The 19044-nt window shown below is 40.9% G+C and overlaps 1 protein-coding gene across 5 annotated transcripts; it reads right to left on the bottom strand.

The window, feature by feature from the left end:
- Positions 1-3887: 3887 nt before the first annotated feature.
- On the bottom strand, positions 3888-18835 carry TCEANC (transcription elongation factor A N-terminal and central domain containing). Of its 5 annotated transcripts, XM_079307448.1 has the most exons (3): positions 18702-18751; positions 16491-16592; positions 3888-7093 (listed from the first exon to the last, which is right to left on the bottom strand). In XM_079307448.1, exon 3 carries the CDS (start codon positions 7083-7085, stop codon positions 6006-6008), a length of 1080 nt encoding a protein of 359 aa, XP_079163574.1. In that variant the 5' UTR covers positions 7086-7093; positions 16491-16592; positions 18702-18751; the 3' UTR covers positions 3888-6005. The 5 variants fall into 5 exon arrangements, with proteins under 5 accessions (XP_079163574.1, XP_079163573.1, XP_079163577.1 ...); XM_079307447.1 differs by lacking the exon at positions 16491-16592 and having other exon boundaries at positions 18702-18835; XM_079307451.1 differs by lacking the exons at positions 16491-16592; positions 18702-18751 and adding an exon at positions 18463-18695.
- Between the last annotated feature and the right edge of the window lie 209 nt (positions 18836-19044).

Here is a 19044-nt window from a genome sequence, read left to right as displayed (position 1 = left end):
CGCCACTGAGAGCCACTGGAAAAGACACTTTCACATGCTCCAGAATGCCCTGCACTATTAAGCCTGAAAACGCCTTTATTAACTATTTGCCAGTCAGAGTTAAAGGCAGCAGTCTCACTGTGCTCCACAATAAGGGCCCCAGGTATGCAAACTCACAATTGTAAGGCAGCTTCACTTTGCAAGTAGAAACATTTAAAATTGTGCTTGTGACAATGAAGGAATTCATCGAAATACAAAGCAAGTTATTTTTAAAAAGTAGCCAGGCACTTTTTTCCTGTAGTAATTTAGAATAACACCAACTTGAATGTTTAAACAAGATCACAGGGAAAAAGCGAAAAGAGACAGTGATAACAGTTTTTTCTGTGCTCTTACAACCTCCCCACGAGGGGCAAAGTATAATTAAAATGGAAAGAAACAAGAATTTAAAGAGGTTCCCACACTATCAGGAGGAATAGGTGATGACAGGCATAAGTGCACCCATTTGCTCAAGCAGTCATCACATGCTTCCGATTATAACACAGATGCAATCAGACTGGAATTGCCACTCGTAGGGCTGTCTTGTTTTGGATCAGACATCAACACGGCCCAAGGAATGGAAAACAAGATCTCAGTATCATCAAAAGCAGATGTCTCCTACTGACAGGAACAGGATTATTAAAAGGAGTGCCATGCTAGAGGCAAATCTGATAATATCGGACCCGTTTTTATTTAACAAAGCTGGACTTTGAAAAATTTTAAGTGTTTTTTTTTCCTGGAAACTGCTTTCATCCAATTCTAGAATAAAATACAAGTGCTGGAGAGGTAGGAAAGTGGACTTTAAATTATGTAATTCTAAGGTATATAAGTTCTCATCAGTTATGGCATTATTTAATGATTAATAAAGAAGAAAAAGCTGCATTTAGAAGTGGAGGAAATAATTACTCTATTTTGCACTTAATACCTTTGGGGGGGGAAGCTTCCCTTTTTTGTTTTGAAACAACACTGGTTTTTGTTTAGAAACACATTGGATACAAGTGAGAAAATTTAGAATTACAGGACAGTTTGGCTTGAAAGGGACTTTAAACATCATCTAGTCCAATCACACTGCAATGAACACAGACATTCAACTAGTTCAGATTGCTCAGAGCCCTGCCACCATCAATCTGGGCAACCTTTTACAAGGTTTCATCACCCTCCTTGTAAAAAAACAAATTCCTAGCCTAAATAGAGTCAGTCTGTCCAGTTTGGATCTATGCTACATTCTCATCCTACTGGAACAGACCCCACTAAAAAGTCTATCCCCATCTTTCATATAAGCCCCGTTTTAGGTCCTGGAAGGCTTCAAAGAGGTCTTCAATCTTGTCTTCTCCAGGCTGAACCACCCATCCTTTCCCCATGGGAGAGGTGCTCCAGCCCTCTGATCTCTTGGTGGCCTCCTCTGGAGCTGCTCCAAGGTCTATGGCCTTCCTGTGCTGGAGACCCCAGAGCTGGATGCAGCACTGCAGGTGGAGTCTCAGAGGAGCAAAACCACCTCCCTCACCCTGCTGCCCACGCTGCTTTTGATTCTTTCTGGGCTGCAAGTTCACACTGCTGGCTCATGTCCAGCCTCTCAACCACCAGAACCCCAAAGTCCTTCTGCTCAGGGCTGTTCTCAACCCATTCAACTCCCAGCCTGCATTGGCACCAGGGTTTGCCCTGACCCAGGTACAGCATCTTGTACTCGGTCTCATTGATCCTCATGAGGATCCACTTGAACTCAATTCTTCAGCTTGTCCAGATACCTCATTTTTTAAAGTTCTATTTGGAAACAAAATTCTTTAACTTCTCAGATAAGATGTAATTTTATTTCCTTTACATGGGAACATATAAGAAAAGAACCATGGTGTAAACATGGCTACTATGCTTATGATTTTATAGGCTTAATGGACTGGCATCATAGAGCTATTCTCATGGTTAAGTGCATGCATGCATGAGTGCTTGAGGATCAGGAACTGAAGGTCCTTTTCCCTGTGTCTACTCTGTTGCATGCCTTGTAACAAACCCAGTAGTTGCTAGAGAACAACACAAATTGTAGAACAAACAATGCTCCTGATAGGGCTGGTCACATGAAGCACACCTGCCAGTCCTGAGGTCAGACAGGAGGACATGCCCCAGCTAGGTTGCAATTTGAAACAAGTGCACCAGAATTACTCCTGATTAAATTCTGCAGACAGGCAGGGTCCCAATGGTGGCTGCTGTGGGGTTGCCCCTGTACAAGGCCATTGTTTGACCATCCCAGTGGTGGGGAGCAGGGCTGGGGCAGTGCTGGTGGGGGCAGCTGCTTCAGATTCCCACTGCCAGCAAGAGCCCCATTTTGGCTCAGTGTACAAACCTGGTGGCCCCGTTTCTGCACCCCACCTTGTGCACCAATCTCCATCCAACAGCACATCCCCAGACCCGCCTGGTTCTCACTGGAGTTTTGGCAGATTATTTTCACTGGACCTGCCTTGCTCTTGTTTGGGTGCTGTCAAACAGTGACCCTTTTAACTGAAGCCACTGTCCCTGCTTGCCTTGTCACCCACCATCCACCCCTGGCTCATCTCCTCCTGTGCAGCAACCCACCCTTGCTGCTCCCTCTCATGCACCTTCATCAAAAGCTGACTTTGCACCTTAAGGATTTTGTTCACAGAGGTGTAAACATGAAGTGTGGTTATGCAATGTTAGAGAGAGGAGCACAAAAAACATCCAATGGCAAATAAAGGGCAATTATTTTGTATGAGTAGGGGGAAGTTCTCTATCAGCAAGGCTCTCTTATAATAAGAGCTTGTGAATAATACTTTTTACCATCTGTAGCTGGCAAGAAGACTATGTCCCATCCTGGCAAGTGATGACATGGCCTCAGTAAAACATGACTTTGTCACCTCTTGGCTGAATTACAGCAGTACAAAATAAGGGGATATGAAGTCATCTGCCTTTATGGCTCTGTTAATACCAGAATGCAGCAAGCCAGCCTCCAAGCAATCCAAGAAATTATCAAAGTGCTCTTGTTTCTTTCCTTATCTTCCAAGCAGCCAGTGAATTGGGCCATTACACCCTGAAGGACTGTAATTCAACACATTTGCTCCTTAACCACAGACTGTTACCAGCTAACTTTCCTTCTTGGCACAAATAAAGAGCTGTTTTTTTTGTTTAAAGAGTTGCAGTTCTTTGCTTTAGTAGCAAATGTAGATAACACAGCAGATGGAAAGGAACACACTCTAGATGAAAAATAAACAGCACAAATTTCCTTTTGGTTTTGAAAAGAAGAAAGAGTTATAAACAACAAATGGCAGCTGAGTACCTCCATAAAAAGTGCACAGTAAGAGGGATATGACAAATATAGAAAAGGCACTCGACAGAACAGAAGGAAGTGGATCTGGCAGAGGATCTCCAGGAACCAGAAGAAGTTTTGTTACTGGTATTAAGGGAGAGCAACATTGACTACAATTAATAGAGCACTTCAGATATAGAATAGTATCTTTGTTTTACATTGAAATTCATTGCTAATTCAGCTCTCATCTTCTTAAGATATGTATCACAAGTTCTGCAGCTACAGACTGCTTGATCTTTTGAGGGCAATTTATGTTTAAGACCTTATTACTGCTGTTAGATCACAAGATTCAAGAAGGAGTTGAATTCACAGCATCTCTGTAAAACCTCATGGAAACAAATACAGACTTTGACCTTGTTTAGCATGTATTTGTCCTATGTTTGTGGGTATCACGTCTAATGACACATTCCTTGTAGGCGAAGCAGCATGGACATCCTAAATATCATACCCAAATTAATTGTCTCTGCTCAAAAAAGTTCAGAGATCTTTTTCTCATCTGGAATGAACTGGGAAAAAAAAAAAACCTTCAACAATATAAAAGAATCTCATTTTTCAAAGCTTTTTGTTTCTGGACTCTACTCCCTGTACTCAATTCATCTACACCCACCTGCTGCTGTACACACTACATAGTTGCAAATTGGCTTCTTAAAGACATTTTGAGACAAAGCATATAATCTTAGCCAGTCAAATATTTTAAGCCTACACGGTTACACATTTAGTGATGGGCAGTTCAAAAGAAAATGATGTTACATATCATGTCACAAACATAGTCAATGATACAGACACAAATTTTACCCTTGAAATATATTCTATCAGAAACACCCTCCATGCCTTGTAATATTTCCCTTTGCCAAGATAAAACTTGGATGAGCTCTACATTACTGGAATGGCTTCAAACCAACTGCAGGCAGAAATTATTTATAAGTTGTTCACAGCTAAAATAAAGTCTTCTGCTACATGGTGTTCTGACACAGCATAATGCTGGCATAAAGTTCTCCTCAACAGGACCATGACCTTCAAAATGACTGCACACAATCCTGTGCTTGCTGTGATCCACTGACACAGGATTGTTTGCTTTCCTGTAGTTTCATTGAAAGCTAACAATAATACTTTACACAAAAGCACTGCCACTTAGGTGGGACTACTTGTAAGCATCAATTCTAGCACACAAGTAAGGGCTGGGAAGGAAGGTCAGATAGCAACTCCTTGGTTACACAGCTGAACACTGGGGGTCTGGCCTAAAGCTTTAATGTGTATTTTACATCACCAATTTCCCTAAAATACACATTTTTTACATGATAAAAATGTAAGTAATGCTGCTGAAAGGTAATTGTTAACCCTTCACAGAATGGAAAGGTTTTTCTTCTATTTTTTTCAGTAGAATAGTTTAAGTGTCTCTTTGCAAAATCAGGTTACACATCATTTTCCCCATATACAAGTAAAGGCCTGTCTTTTAGTCCTGGCTGGCATTTAGCTCACCAATACCTATTTTCTCATCTCATGCCTCCAACTCCTTTTTCTGAGAGGTCATGCAGCTCAGCCCAAAAGAGCTGACCAGCCTCAGCTGTGTCACAGTCAGATGGGTGCAGAACTGTCCTCAATTCTTCCAGCAAATACTCAGCAGGTTTCTCTGCTCTGCTGATACCTTCTAATCTTGAAGTGCTAAATGCCTGTTGTGCATTTGTAAGAGACACAGGCCTCTTACTTCAGTGAGAAGAATTTTTTAAAAAATAAATAGTTCTAGTAAACAATCAATGAGAATCCTGTTGACTTTGGACCAAAATATGTATAAAATATTGTTACTGAATTTCCTTCTATTCATTTTTTATGGGTAATGTGTGCTATATAAAACTAATTTTCTCAGTTCAGGACAGATATCCCAGTTCCAGAGAGGATATCCACTCAAGAAAGTTATTAGCTACTACTAATTTTATTAAATAAACATAAATCCAGTAATATATTTACATCATTTTCTGCAATAATCCACTGTCTGATCTTGCATTAATTTCTTTGCAGCAGGACATACCATCTTACATGGTAAATCTAGCCTGCATACTGACAGACTGTCACAAGTCCTGTTTTCCTTCTAATAGCTAAAAACACTAAAAAGCAGAATTTCATCCTTGCTTTCATTTGCTAGCTGCTTTCTACCCCCTTTAATGCTCTACTTCTAGTTTCTTTTTTCCCTGTTAGAAATCACCACTAATCTAAGGCTTGCAAAAAGTGATTTAATTAAGGAGTGAATCCACGTTGAACATTCTGCAATGCACACAAGTTATGTGACCTGCAGTATTGGAAACAGTTTGTTTACTGTAAATGAAACTTACGCTCTGTGAAAGAACTTCCGAAGTTAAAAAAATTTTCAAGTATCCAGTCCCTTCAGGAAAAATCTCAGCACTTGGAATAATTTTTATGAATTTACTAACAAATATTCCACTCAGATACAGTGCAACCATTTATCCCTTTACCCTTTTATTTCTTTACATATTTACATTACTTAAAGACATGTAATATTCATTCAAGCCATCTTTAAAAACATATTAGCAGTTCTTTTAAAAACTGATTTTGCAGTTTTTAGTGGCAGCACCCACACAATATCAGCACAGAATTTAAAATTACTGTTTCAACAGAGGTACATTCTCATACATGTTTCCAAGCTCCTTATTAAAGGATAACATTACAAACAAATCCATCTGCTGTGATACCACTGCTCTCCACATTCATTACAAATAACATAAGTCAACATTTGTTCATCTGGATTTGTGTTTCGCACCCAAGCTGGAAGAAAGAGAGTTCCTCTGGCAATCATAGTGACAGTGCAATCAAATTTTTCACAGCGTCTGCACTTTATTTTGTTTGTCTGTGTGCCATTAATAACCTGAGGAAGCTGATGCTCCTGAACAGATGATTTTGTGTACAGAGCCCTGAGCTGTTTCAGTTCATCACTGGCCATTTCCATCACTGTCATCTCAGCAAAAGCCTTTGGGCTCAAAGTTCCTGAAAGAAGATTCTGTTTCAAGTGGCAACTTTTAGGGTTCTTAAGGTTAGAGATTTTACTTCTGATGCAATTTTTGTACTTTTTATCATCTTTAGCATGAAGAGCAAAAATATGTTCTTCGATTTCTTTAGCTAGCTCTAGCCATTTAACAGCTTCTTCTTCGTCTTTGGCAGAACCAATCAAAGCTTTATAAAGAAGATCCACACATTTACACCTCAGAGCTCTAATTAGACCCTGCTGCAGACTTCCTTCACTAGCAACAGATTTAGAATCTTCATGAACGGTGTGTTGCTCCTCAAAAGAAGACTGCTGATTCACACTGCCTTCTGCATTGTTACATACATCTTTAACAGCTTGTGATGGGACCAAAATGTTGGAACTAGTACCATCTAATGCCTCCTGCTGACATGGTCCTTCAGATAGTGACTGCTCTCTGGGAACTACATGGAGATGCTCAATTTCTTCTTTCACATACATAGAAACTGGCTTTTTAACTTGCATTGACTGAGCACAATTATTCTTGTAAAGTGCTTTCCACCTTGACAATAACTGCTTGGCTTTCTTTTTCAACTCTCCTGAAGGGCAACTTTTGAGTACTCTATATACAGCCTTGGCAACTTCTGTCCCCTGAAGATATTCTACAGTCATATCAATATCTTCAAGTTCTTTAAGATGATCCTCAACATCTTGCAAATTGTTCTCAGACAGCAGTTTTTCAATGCAATGGGTTCTGTGTATAATATTTTTCAGATCAGACATTTTTAAATCTGGAAACAAAAAAAAAGATCATCACGTTTCCTGCAGTTATAACATTAATTCATCTTCTGTATAAGCACACAAGGTCTTCTTTTCATTCTATGCTATTTTACACTATTTCATTTGTATATATATATCACTGGGTTTCCCACCATTTCCTAGAGATGGTGTACAGAGCCCAAAACACCATTCTGGTTCCTACATGACCCTCAACTTTTCACTTGCTATACAAGAGATCTCTTTCAAAAGTTTCTCCTTATAGCTATCAGAGAATCAAGTCAGAGTCGTGACTTTTACCTGAGGTCCCACCACTGCCCTTTCTCTCACTAACTCTAGCATTGTATTACAGATGGATTATCAAGATGGGGCAGCTCAAAAACAATGACACTTGCAAAACAGTTTCAAAACACTGACATCTACAAATTTTGAAAATTATCTTAAAGACAGATCCCTCTCTATTTTATTGCAGCTGTAGCATTATTATAGCATGCTCCCATATATGCTGACACATAAAGAAAAATCACAGGGCGTCTTCAGAATGCCAAATCTCACTGTTTCAATAGTACTTCCTTTTGATTGCTTTTCATCAAGCCCTTTGATCAAAAAATGTTCAGTGCATTATTGCAAATCTTCTTGCTGAAAAGGAGAATTAAATTTAGAATGTAGAAATGATGTGTTCTAAGTATTGTGTTCTTCTTTTCTGTAGTTAGTCTTCTAAGTCTATGCACGAAATCAGGGTTTTGTCTGAAATTGCATCCATCCTGATTCTACTCCAGAAAAACTCATCTGCCTGACAGAGCAAGGCTAGCTACACATGTCCCTATGGGAAGGAACTCCTAAGCTGGTTTCTTGCAGCATCATTGTTTCCATGATGAAAACTCCTGAGAACAGGGGTAGAGAAGGGACATCAGATACAGCTGGGTAATTTGCACATTGTTTCTGTGACCACCAGCAGCTAAACTTGTTTTTTGCATGACAGAAATAAGTTCAAATTTTAGGTAGGACCTCAGAGGTCCACAAAAGGACAGAAAGGACAACACTTCACTTTTTTTCTATAGAAACACACCAACCCATCCTCCACAGTAAATGTTCTCAGCATTCCCTTAAGTGTATTTAAACACTCTTGTCTTACATTTTGAAGTCCTGTAAAACCTCAATAATGGTGACTACAGAAATCAATTAATTACTCAAGAAGTTTCAAACTCACAGAAACAGGATGCAGTTTTTACATACTGAAGTTGAGCCCTCTGCATCATCACACTAAAAAGAACACGAGTGCACCCACTCTTCTGTTCTGCTACAGGAACACAGAGGCTGTGAACAGAAAGTTTTGTGAGGAGACCCTCACAAATCAAGAAAAAATTCCCTGTCTCCAGAATACCAGGAAGTTGACATTAGAAAATTATTATCTGCTGATTTACTGTTTTCCATGCAATCCAGGGCAGAGTTGGTAACAGTTGTATGTTAAGCCAGTATGATTGCCCTATGCCATAGGATCAGTATGCTTCTTCCAACATGCTCCACATTTTCTTCAGATCTTGTGTCTATGTATTTATGTGTTGTATTATGCTCACACACCATAAAATAGACTTATCTAAATGCAAGATAAAATCATGAACTCTCAATGTTTAGTATACAGGACTATGGACACAGAAAGAGATTATCACACAAACAAAAGTGAGGTATTTTGATATTTCACTGAGGACTATGCATCTAGAAGGCTTCCTCTCTAATACTGCAGGCTGAGGATCTGTATGTGAGAATTCCATATGCAAGACCCATATGAAGAGTCTGTAGGTATCACCTGCTTCATGGTAGTGGTCCTTGCTCATCATTATCAACCTGACCCTACACAGCCCCCCAGCATGGCAAAGCTCTACCTTAGGACTCTTACACTAACGTGATAAATTAGTTATTAGAAATTTTAAATTTTCTTAGACCTGCACTGACTTTTTCAAGTTCATGCAACACTAAACTCAAGTTCATAAATATTTTGACAGCAGCTAAATAAACAAACTGAAATAACACCATGGACATCAAATTATAAACAATTATTTAAAAATAATTTTGGAAATTAAACCACCTAACAGACTTCTAATATTTAAGTCAAAACCATCACTTCTAAAGAAATGTTTTTCTCAAAATGTATTAATTATAAATGTAATAACCAAAGTTAGGTAAAAGTAACAGAAAAAGTAATTAAATAATTTAACGGAGACAGATATTCACTGGTAAGTGGGAGAAGCATAAAAACAGACAGCAGAAAAAAACTCACTAAGTAAAGATAATCAGTGGCATCAGAGAAGTTTCTACAGAGAAAATGTTCTTGACATGGTCCTGACTTTGTTGTATGCACCTAGTTTGCAAAAAATTTTAAAATCTTTCAAGGTGAAAAGTAATACATACTTCTGAAATATTACATTAACTACTGAAATATTATACTAACTACTCAAACATAAATTTCATCTTGATTTCCAAGTTAAAAGGAAGCGTGGTGTAAACAAGAAGTAGTTTGTACATTTGTTGCCCTATAAATCAAGTAAGGATCAGATTTATCACCAAGGTTGACATAAACTCTGTTGTTTCACACAAAAAGAAAACAAATAGAGATTCCTAAACTTATAAGGAATATATAAAGTAATCCAACAGCTCATTTTACTACCATGGTTTATTTCAAAGGATGAAGCAAAACTCATTAATACTGGGGAACCTGCACTGCATTTCATATTAAGTCTGAATGCCAAGCACCTTTTCTGTTTTCCTAATCATGGCACAACATTATTATGTCAGAAACTGTACAAAATGTGTTTTTTCACACTCCTACAGGGAGACACTTGAAATTACTGACACAGTGGTAATACTGTGGTATATTTTCTAGCTAACCGTCACTGGGAACTCAAGTACAGCAAGCCTGAGTTCTTCCCTGCCCAGAGTCTGTTCTTTGGACTCCCATGTTTTTATCATAAATCAGATAGAACAGTAAGCTGGGAGAAGCCCCAAAACCTTTTGAAGAGAATGCAAGTGTGTCACAGAAATCAAGCTGCAATTCCAAATGGAAAATTATTCTACCACTTGAGGGAGCTGTGCCATAGCAAACCCATGGAATATTTGAAATGTGCATAAGAAACTCTAGCCTGTGAAGAAAAAAAGAGAAAACAATCACTCTATGAACTTTAGGAGACTTCACATTTTTAAGGTACCTATTTGCCTAATTTTGGCAAACAAACTGTGCACAGTCCATAAACACAGGGTTACAGACAGGAGGGAAGCAGAGTATCCCTTATCCACTTACTGTCTGCACACTGCGCTTTGGTTTTTTTCTAAATTTGGAATTTGACCGCTTTTCTACCTGAGTTAATGCAGTTTGACATGCTGCTGAGCAAATATTTATAAAATTAGCTGAATCAAACTCAATCAGCACTGTTCTGCTGTGATCCTAATTCTAAGAGACATGAAATCTGAGAAAGACTTTTTTTTTCTTAAGGTAGAGCTGTAAGAAAAAGAATGAACAAGTGATAGCATCACACTTTTGTACAGTAGAACCTCAACCCTCCTACAACTGCACAGGGCATTTCATTTGAGTAATGACAGAATCACAGAATGGTTCAGGCTGGATGGAAGGGACCTTAAAGAACATCTAGTTCAAACCCCCCTAAAATGGGCACTGATGCCATTTACTAGACCAGGTTGCTCCCATCCAACCTCTCCCTGAATACTCCCAAGGATGGGGCACCCACAACTTCTCTGGGCAACCTGTTCTAGCACCTCACCATCCTCTGCATAAAGAACTTCTTCCTAACATCTAATACAAATCTGCCCTCTTGCAATCTAAACGCACTGACATTTCATCTGGCACTAACTGCCCATATAAAGTGTCCCTCTCTCTCCTTTTTATAAGCACTTTAAGGTACTGGAAGCCCTCCCAGAGCCTCCTCTTCTCCAGGCTGATCAACTCCAGCTCTCTCTGCCTTCACAGGACAGGAGCTCCAGCCCTCTGACCATCTTTGTGGTCCTCCTTTGGACCTGCTCTAACAAGTCCATGGTTTTCTGGTGCTGAGGGCCCCAGAGCTGGATGCAGCACTCCTGGTGGGGTCTCATGAGGGCAAAGTAGAGAGGGAGAATTCCCTTCCCTCGACTTGCTGGCTACACTGCTTTTGATGCAGCCCAGGGTATTATGGGCTGTAAGCACACACTGTTGGCTTCATGTCCAGCTTTTCATCCACAGGAACCCCCAAGCCCTTCTCTGCAGGGCTGCTCTCTGTGGCTTCTTCCAGTCTGTGCTCATGGCTGGGATTGCCCTGACCCAGGTGCAGCACCTTGCACTTACTGAATCTCATGAGGTGCTCATGGGCCCTCTGCTCAAGTTTGTGCAGGGCTCCCTGGATGGCATCCTGTGCTGCTGTTGTGTCATCTGCAAACTTGCTGAGGGTGCATAGATGCCACTGTCCAGGTCACTGATGAAGATATTAAGGGGTGCCTGTCCCATGAGAGTCCCGAGGGATACCATTGATCACCAGCCTTTACACTGACATAGAGCCACTAACCACAACTCTCTGGCTGCACCCATCCAGCAAACTCCTTATCCACTCAATATGAATGAGTCCATCCATAAAATCCCTGTCTCTCCCATCTGGAGATAAGGATATCATGTGGGACTATAATAAAGGCCTTACAGAAGTCTAGATAGATGACATTGCTCAGTCTTCCCTTGTCAATCTTGGCATCGTAGAATGCCACCAGATTAGACTGGTCAGACACGACTTACCATTTAATAAAGCCATGCTGACTACCTTGAATTACCTTCCTGTCTTTTACGTGCCTTAGCACATCTTCAAGGAGGCTCTTCCGAGGCACAGAGTTGGTCTGCAGTTCCCTGGATCTTTCCTTCTCCCCTTTTTAAAACTGGAAGTGACATTTCCCTTTTTCCAGTTACCAGGGACTTCACCTGACTGCCATGACTTTCCAAATATGCATGAGAGCATCTGTTTGAATTCCAAGCATACACTGAAGGTTACAAGGCTCCTATTTACAATGAGACTCTAATGTTGTGCTGATGAGGCACTTTCTTGCCAAATCATTATGAGCTCTCACTGACTGCATGGTATAATGAGTCACTTGTGTGTACAAGAATAAATGATGACAATCAATAGAAACCTTGTAAGCCAGTTTGCTTGCAAAAAAAACCCCAAACATCAGGTTACCTCAGGTTTAAAATACAGCCATCCTGTAACAACGCCAAGTTGAATCAGAACATTTTTTAAACAGCAAAATGACTAAGTAAGAGGAAACCAGCCTGAGACACTTGCTGTTAGGTGCAAAATTCAGTCCCCAGGAAAAACACCGTCCTCTCCAAAAGCATTTGGGATAAATGCTTTGTCTTTGCTTTACACTTCATCTTGTAAAAAGCCATGGTCCATTTTGTCTTAACCCTGAAAAACCAAGACAAACTCAGAATGCATCCAAGCAAGTGTGTATGAATGTCTTGGAAGGGTGAATACCTGTCCTCTTCTCCCTTTTCCCCAACTTCCATTATAGGTGACCTTTTCTCCAAGAAATTCTATGGAATTGGAAAAAAAATCCAGACCACAGCACAGACAAGGATCAGAAGCCAAGTACTCCTAACAATGTGTGATGGTTTCAGCTAGTGCAGAGTTAATTTCCTTCACAGTGGCTGGTATGGGGCTGTGTTCTGGATTTGTGCTGAACACAGGCTGATAATATGGAGATGTTTTTTGTTATTGCTGAGCAAGCCTTATACAAAGCCAAGGCCTTTTCTGCCTTTCCTGCTGCCACTCTGGTGAGGAAGCTGGGGATGCAAGGGAGACTGGGAGGAGACACAGCTGGGACAGGTGACCCCAGCTGACCAAAGGAATATTCCAGACCATCTGACATCATGCTCAGTACATAAAGTGCAGGGGAAGAAGGAATGCAAGGACATTTGGAGTGATGGAGTTTGTCCTCCCAAATCACTGTTACACATGGTGGGCCCTGCTCTCCTGGAGATGGCTGAACACCTGCCTGCCCCTGGGGAGTAGTTAATGAATTCCTGGTTTTGCTTTGTTTATGTGTGCAGTTTTCACTTTTCCTATTCAACTGTGTTTTCACAACCACAAGTTTTCTGGTTTTTATTCCTCTGATTCTCTCCCCAGTCCCCCTGGTGGGGTCATGAGTCAGAGGCTCCATGGCTCTTGGCTGCTGGCTGGGGTTAAACCATGACACAGTGGAATAAATGTTCTGCAAACATTGTGTTAAAAAATGTTAATACTACAGCAGAGATGATGTGCATAGCATAGTCCTGGAAACACCAGCTTACTTTGGGCAACCTAAATCCCATATAAATTAAAATTATCAAATGCTATTTTAAATTCAAGAGCCAAAGCAGAAATGAGAGAATTCTCACAGCCAGCCTCCAACCCCAAAAACATTTCTTCATCCTATCAACATTGGAAGAGCAGATATCAGCAATGTCAACAAGAAACCATTTACTGGAGTTTTTGGAGTTTTCACTTAAACTCAGCAAAAAAAAAAAATCAGAGCTCTTCTTGCCTCCCCACAGGACTGTCCCCCACACCTAAAAAATTCAGAACTAGACAGAAGTTAATCTTCAAAGAATAGCCACATGAATAAACCTAAGTGAATATAAAGAGAGCTGAGGCAATACATCAGTATAATTTCCAGCTGTCCATGACGACTGACACCTCACTGACCAAGAATCACCTCACATTCACAGATCCAGAAGCAGTGGAATACACAGTACTAATATAGAGAAGTAGCTTTGTCCTGCATCTTTGACATCAGTGACTGCTTGAACTACAGCACTTCCAGCTAATCTGGTGCTGTACTGTCTCAACCCTGTGCTTCTCAGTGAAATCATTCTGCCACAGCTTTCTTCCCAAATTAGCAAGTACGAATAGGAGAGATGGCAGAGTGTATCACATTCATGTGAAGAGTATCCTCTTTTAAAGGCAAATTTTTAATCCTTTTTTGGAGTTGTGTCTTCTAGACCTCCCCCCCATTTTTAATTAAAATTGAATTATTATATTCTTAAAAAAAAAAAAGATAAAACAATCAATAGAACACATAATGAAATTCTCAAGCCTCAGGGATCAACCCCAATGCAGAGCTGTCAGCACATTTTTCTAATAAGATCTAACATGAATGGATTTAATGAGATAGGAAAAGCTGTTTTCCTTATCAGACTGCTTAGCCACTGGCTTTGTTTGATATCAGTATGTAAGTCAGAGCTCATGAAAAGGTTCAATATATTACAGTTACACCAGAGGAATTAAACCCTGACTTGTTCCATAGTAAAAACTAAATGAGAAAATACTTTGCAAATTGAACAGCTACAGCTGTTTCAAGTTTTAGGATGCTCTGCTGCTGTTAGAGAGGATGCCCATCCCACCAGAGACATTACCTTGCTAATGGCTCCTTTTAAAAACTTAATTTACAGTTAAGCTGATTCACACTGGAAGACATTTTAGCTTTTCCTATATCCTGTCTTCCTTAACCATGTGGATTTTTCTACTGAATGAAATAGTTAACTACTTGAGACACTGAAAATGTTACAAGTAATGCATTATGCCACTGATAAGAAGTCTTTTTTTTTAATTGATATTATTGACCTTGTTAATATAGTAATTTTAAGGATTTTTTTTTAAATTAAATTTATTTTTAACAAGTTACAGATTACAAGTGTCAAGTGGAGGTACTAGGTAATCCACAACTGAAGAGATATACAGACTCACAATACATTCTAATACTTCATGATTTGGGGGAAATAATAAAATGTATATATAGTTCTGAGAGATTTGTCATCAACAGTTTTATTGCTAATTATGTATAAATAAAGTGGGTGTCTATTTGCTTTAAAATTTACACCATTTCACATAAAGAAACACTTGTGTGGTTTCTCTAAGCTACAACCAGATTACTTTTCAATATTAACTTGATTCAAAAAACCATTTCCTAGTTTGGGCACAAGGTCACAAATGTTCCATGGAGCTCTCTGGTTTTCAAATTTTCATGACAAAGCCCTGTCAAAGTTGGCAGAGGAATCTTTTTCTCTCAGCCACTTTCCACTGCTTGTCAGTATCAGGTACTAGCTGGGACTTCAAGCAGGCCAAAAGTCAGGCTTTTGACACACAGGGCACATTTCCTAAACATGAACTCCCATTTTGGCCTCAAGTGGCAATACACAGGAAAAGAAGTGTGTTGAATGGAACTTCAGCAGATGATTCAGACATTTCTTAATGCTACCTAGCTACTGTGATGTGTATTTTGCACAATTAATCCAAGCTGCTACAGTAAAGTTTATCCTGAGATTTAGGCTTTTGGTGCAGCAGCACAAAGTTTTTCACAAACCATACAATAATTTTTGTGCTTATATATTAACAGTCTCCTGTAAGCTAAAGAGTATACAACTTATCATCTGCATAAAAATCCAAGCTTGTTAGAAATACACCTGGCATTTTCCCAACATGTCTCTATCATGAGGAGCAAAACTTAAGCTGAGCCAAGCAGAAAATGCTAATACCAATCCTTTAACATCACCTGCCTCAGTACCGTACGAAAAAGTTTTTTGCACTGTGTGAAATTACTGTTTCATTTCCTAACATGCATGTTTTTCTAACAGTAACAGATTTTAGAACAAAAATAAGTTGTTGTTAAATCTGACAGATGTGAACAATGTTTCACTACTTTCCCCACAGCAAGAGGATATCATAAACATTCATCCTCACTCAAGAAACATATCTGGCAACAGAAATATGATCTAAGCAGATCTGTGTCATTGTTTATTAAACAACTACTTTTATGCAATATAGTTTAGTCTCCTAACTGTTCATCTGGATGGATGCAAACGCTCATATTCATATTTCCAATCACTTCAGACAGCAAACCACCCAAAAAAATTCAAAAAGACTGTGACATCTCCAAGTAGAAGCCAGTCCCTTCAACATGCTTTAACTGTGCTGCCTTATACAGCTAACAGTTCCAGTTCATCAAATGTCTTGGTGCTCATTCAGCACCAGTGGGATTGTATCACTCAGCTGCTCTGCTCCCTTTACTCAATGACTTTGCACAAGAAGCATTCCTAACATTGTCCTTCAAAGACTGGGAAATCAAAATTACCAGTATATTGAGATTGGTTTATACTCTATAATGCTCTTAGAAGTAAAAAAATGGCAGCTGTTCTGCATTTCTTTTAAAGTTGTAAGCCTCTAGTCTTTGCAGACAAAATGATTAGGAGTTCACACCTTTCTGAAAAAGTTACAGTAGGGTACAGTATTATGCACAACATGGCTCCAGCAGCCACTACTTGAAAAAAAAAAATCAAGACTTTTACATGTTCTATTATAACTACAAAAGACTGAAAATTCTTTCCCTGTTTACCTATAAAGATGTTACCTTTCGTGATCCTTTTTCTTGTTACAACTTTCCTCCCCTATTTTGTAATTTCATCTTAAATGTCTTGTTTATTTACCCAAGGAGAAATAGGACTTTTTAAACCTACAGAAAAGAATAACATGTGAGCTGCAGGCTTGACAGTGGTGCTCAAGTGAGAGATTTCATCAAACATTCTTACATGTCCATCTATTTTCAGTCTCCATAAATATAGTTTACATCCTCTTGGAGGTGTACCTATTTGAAGTCCAAACTCAACCTAAACAAAGCTTTCCTGAAGTGGATCACACTTCCTTCTTTCCCTGAGCTCTGCATTGGGACAGAAGTCCAACAAAAGACTGTCTTAAAGACAGAAGCCTAAACCAGTAAGTAAAAATGTACTTAAGACATATCCATCCAAAGTACATTTGTTTATTTAGTACTTTAGAAAGAAAATATTAATAATTTTGGAGAGATAAGCAATTCTTTTTTTAAAGACATTTCTTTGACCACATAGCCTCAAAGATTATTCTTAGTCACACACAGCTAGCAAGGAATTGAATTCTAGCACACTACAAGCAAAGGTAAATATTTGGTTTGCAATGTCTCTTTATGGAAAATTGTGCTGACAAATTTATATAAAAATGGAACATGTAAGTAATAAAAACATGCTTTATGAACTTTTGCAAGCTTTTCACAATTTGTCAGATGAACACTGTCTTTTCATTGCTTTAATTTTTTTAGTTAATCTTGGCACTATACTATTTCTATTTGTCATTCCATTGCCAGGGCCATACTTAGATTAGATACCACTTTGTTGTTGTTTTACAGGTTATCCACTGAAAAATTATAATACTTTTTTTCTTTAAAAAGAAATCCTTTGTATGCAGAAGAGTACATATGCTCCTGAAAAGGCCATCCATCCTGAACAGATAAAGAACACAATTTAAACAAATGGTATTTGTAAAATATTATTAGTGTCTACTGACATTCCTTATGCTAAAATATGAACTCTTAAAAGTGAAAGTATGTAACTTCTCAATACTTTAGAGTCTTGATCAAAGATTCACGATGCACTGGTTCAAGCAAAGGTAAAATACACTTGAGATTAATGGATTAAAATAATACTACATTTAAAAGAGTGAACTCTAACTCCTTTCAATACTTATGCCAGCATATTTCAAGACATCAGTGCTGCATGGAGACCAGTATAACAAATACATAAAGAATTCCCGTAATAGCACCATTACAGATACCCATCCTGCACTTCCAAGGTCAGCCTCTTCTGTGAGTGGCATTGCAGACACTTTCGGCAGGAATCAGAAGGGAAGGTAGGGCAGCCGGGAGCAGCAGCCCAGCCTGTGTATCTGGAAGCAGCTGGCATTTTCTTGGTGTCGAAGCCACCACAGGTGACAGCTGCTCTGGCCGGGTCCGGGTCGTGCCACCGGCGGCTGAGCGTCACCCCTGGAAGCTGCACCTCGGCCCCCAGCCGCAAACCCGCCCGTGCCCGCAAACCCGCCCGTGCTCGCTTCCCTGGCCAGCCGCACCAAGGGGGGTCCAGAATGCCACACGCATGCTAACTCTGGGTGCTTTCCTCCAAATTATTCATTAAAACTTGACAAAAAGCAGAGAATTAACTAGGTTGGAAAAGGTCTCTGAGACCGTCGAATCCAACCTGTGACTGAACATCACCTGTCAGCCAGACCACGGCTCTGAGAGTCACGTCCTCAAACACCCCCGGGCAGGGTGACTCCACCACCTCCCTGGGCACTCCATTCCCGCATCTAATCACCCTGCCGGTGAAGAAATTCTTCCTAACGTCCAACTTAAACCTCGCCTGACTCCTCATACCCGCTCCCCGGACCCGTCTAGTTTAACTCTGACCCGCTGCCGTCCTGCTGGGGTGAAACGCCGCCCCGCACAGCCGGGCCAGGAGGAAAAGCAAGCACGGCCCTACCTACCAAACCCCGCTTCTCAGGCGCCGCTCCCCGTTCACCTCGGTCCCGAGGGCCGGGCAGGGCCCGCACCGCGCCCGAGGGCAAACCGGGGCTGGGGAGCAGCTGGGCGGTCCGTGCCTCCTGCGACTTCCCCCCGTCCTCACCGCCAGCGCCCAGGCAAGGGCGGCGGCTCCCCGGGCACGAGTGAGGGGGGAAGCCGCACTCCTGCTGCCCCCAGCGAAACACACAGCGCTGCTCCGCACGCCCCGTGCCCCGGCAGCCGGCCCGGCGCCCTCACCTCCGCAGCGGGGCCTGGCATGGCGCCGCCCGCCCGCTTCCTGCTCCGCCGCCATCTCCGGCGCTGCGGCGCGGGCGGCTGCGCGCTGCCGGACACCGGCCGTGGGAGCGTCCCCGGAAAGAGAAACCGCGTCCCGTTCTACAGAAACGGTGCGGCCAGCAGGACCAGGGGAGCGATTCCTCCTCTGTACTCGGCACCCCTGAGATCACCACGACTCCTGTGCCCGCCTCTGGGCGCCTCACTCCGGGAAGGACACTGAGCGTGCCCAGGGGAGGGCGGCGGAGCTGGTGAAGGGCTGGGAGCACATGTCTTGTGAGAAGCAGCCGAGGCAGCGGGAGCTGCT

The sequence above is a fragment of the Erithacus rubecula genome (genome assembly GCF_903797595.1).
Source record: "Erithacus rubecula genome assembly, chromosome: 1".
In the NCBI taxonomy this organism is placed as follows: Eukaryota; Metazoa; Chordata; class Aves; order Passeriformes; family Muscicapidae; genus Erithacus; species Erithacus rubecula.
The sequence above is the reverse complement of the archived record's forward strand: the minus strand, read 5'-3'. Positions and strand labels throughout refer to the sequence as shown.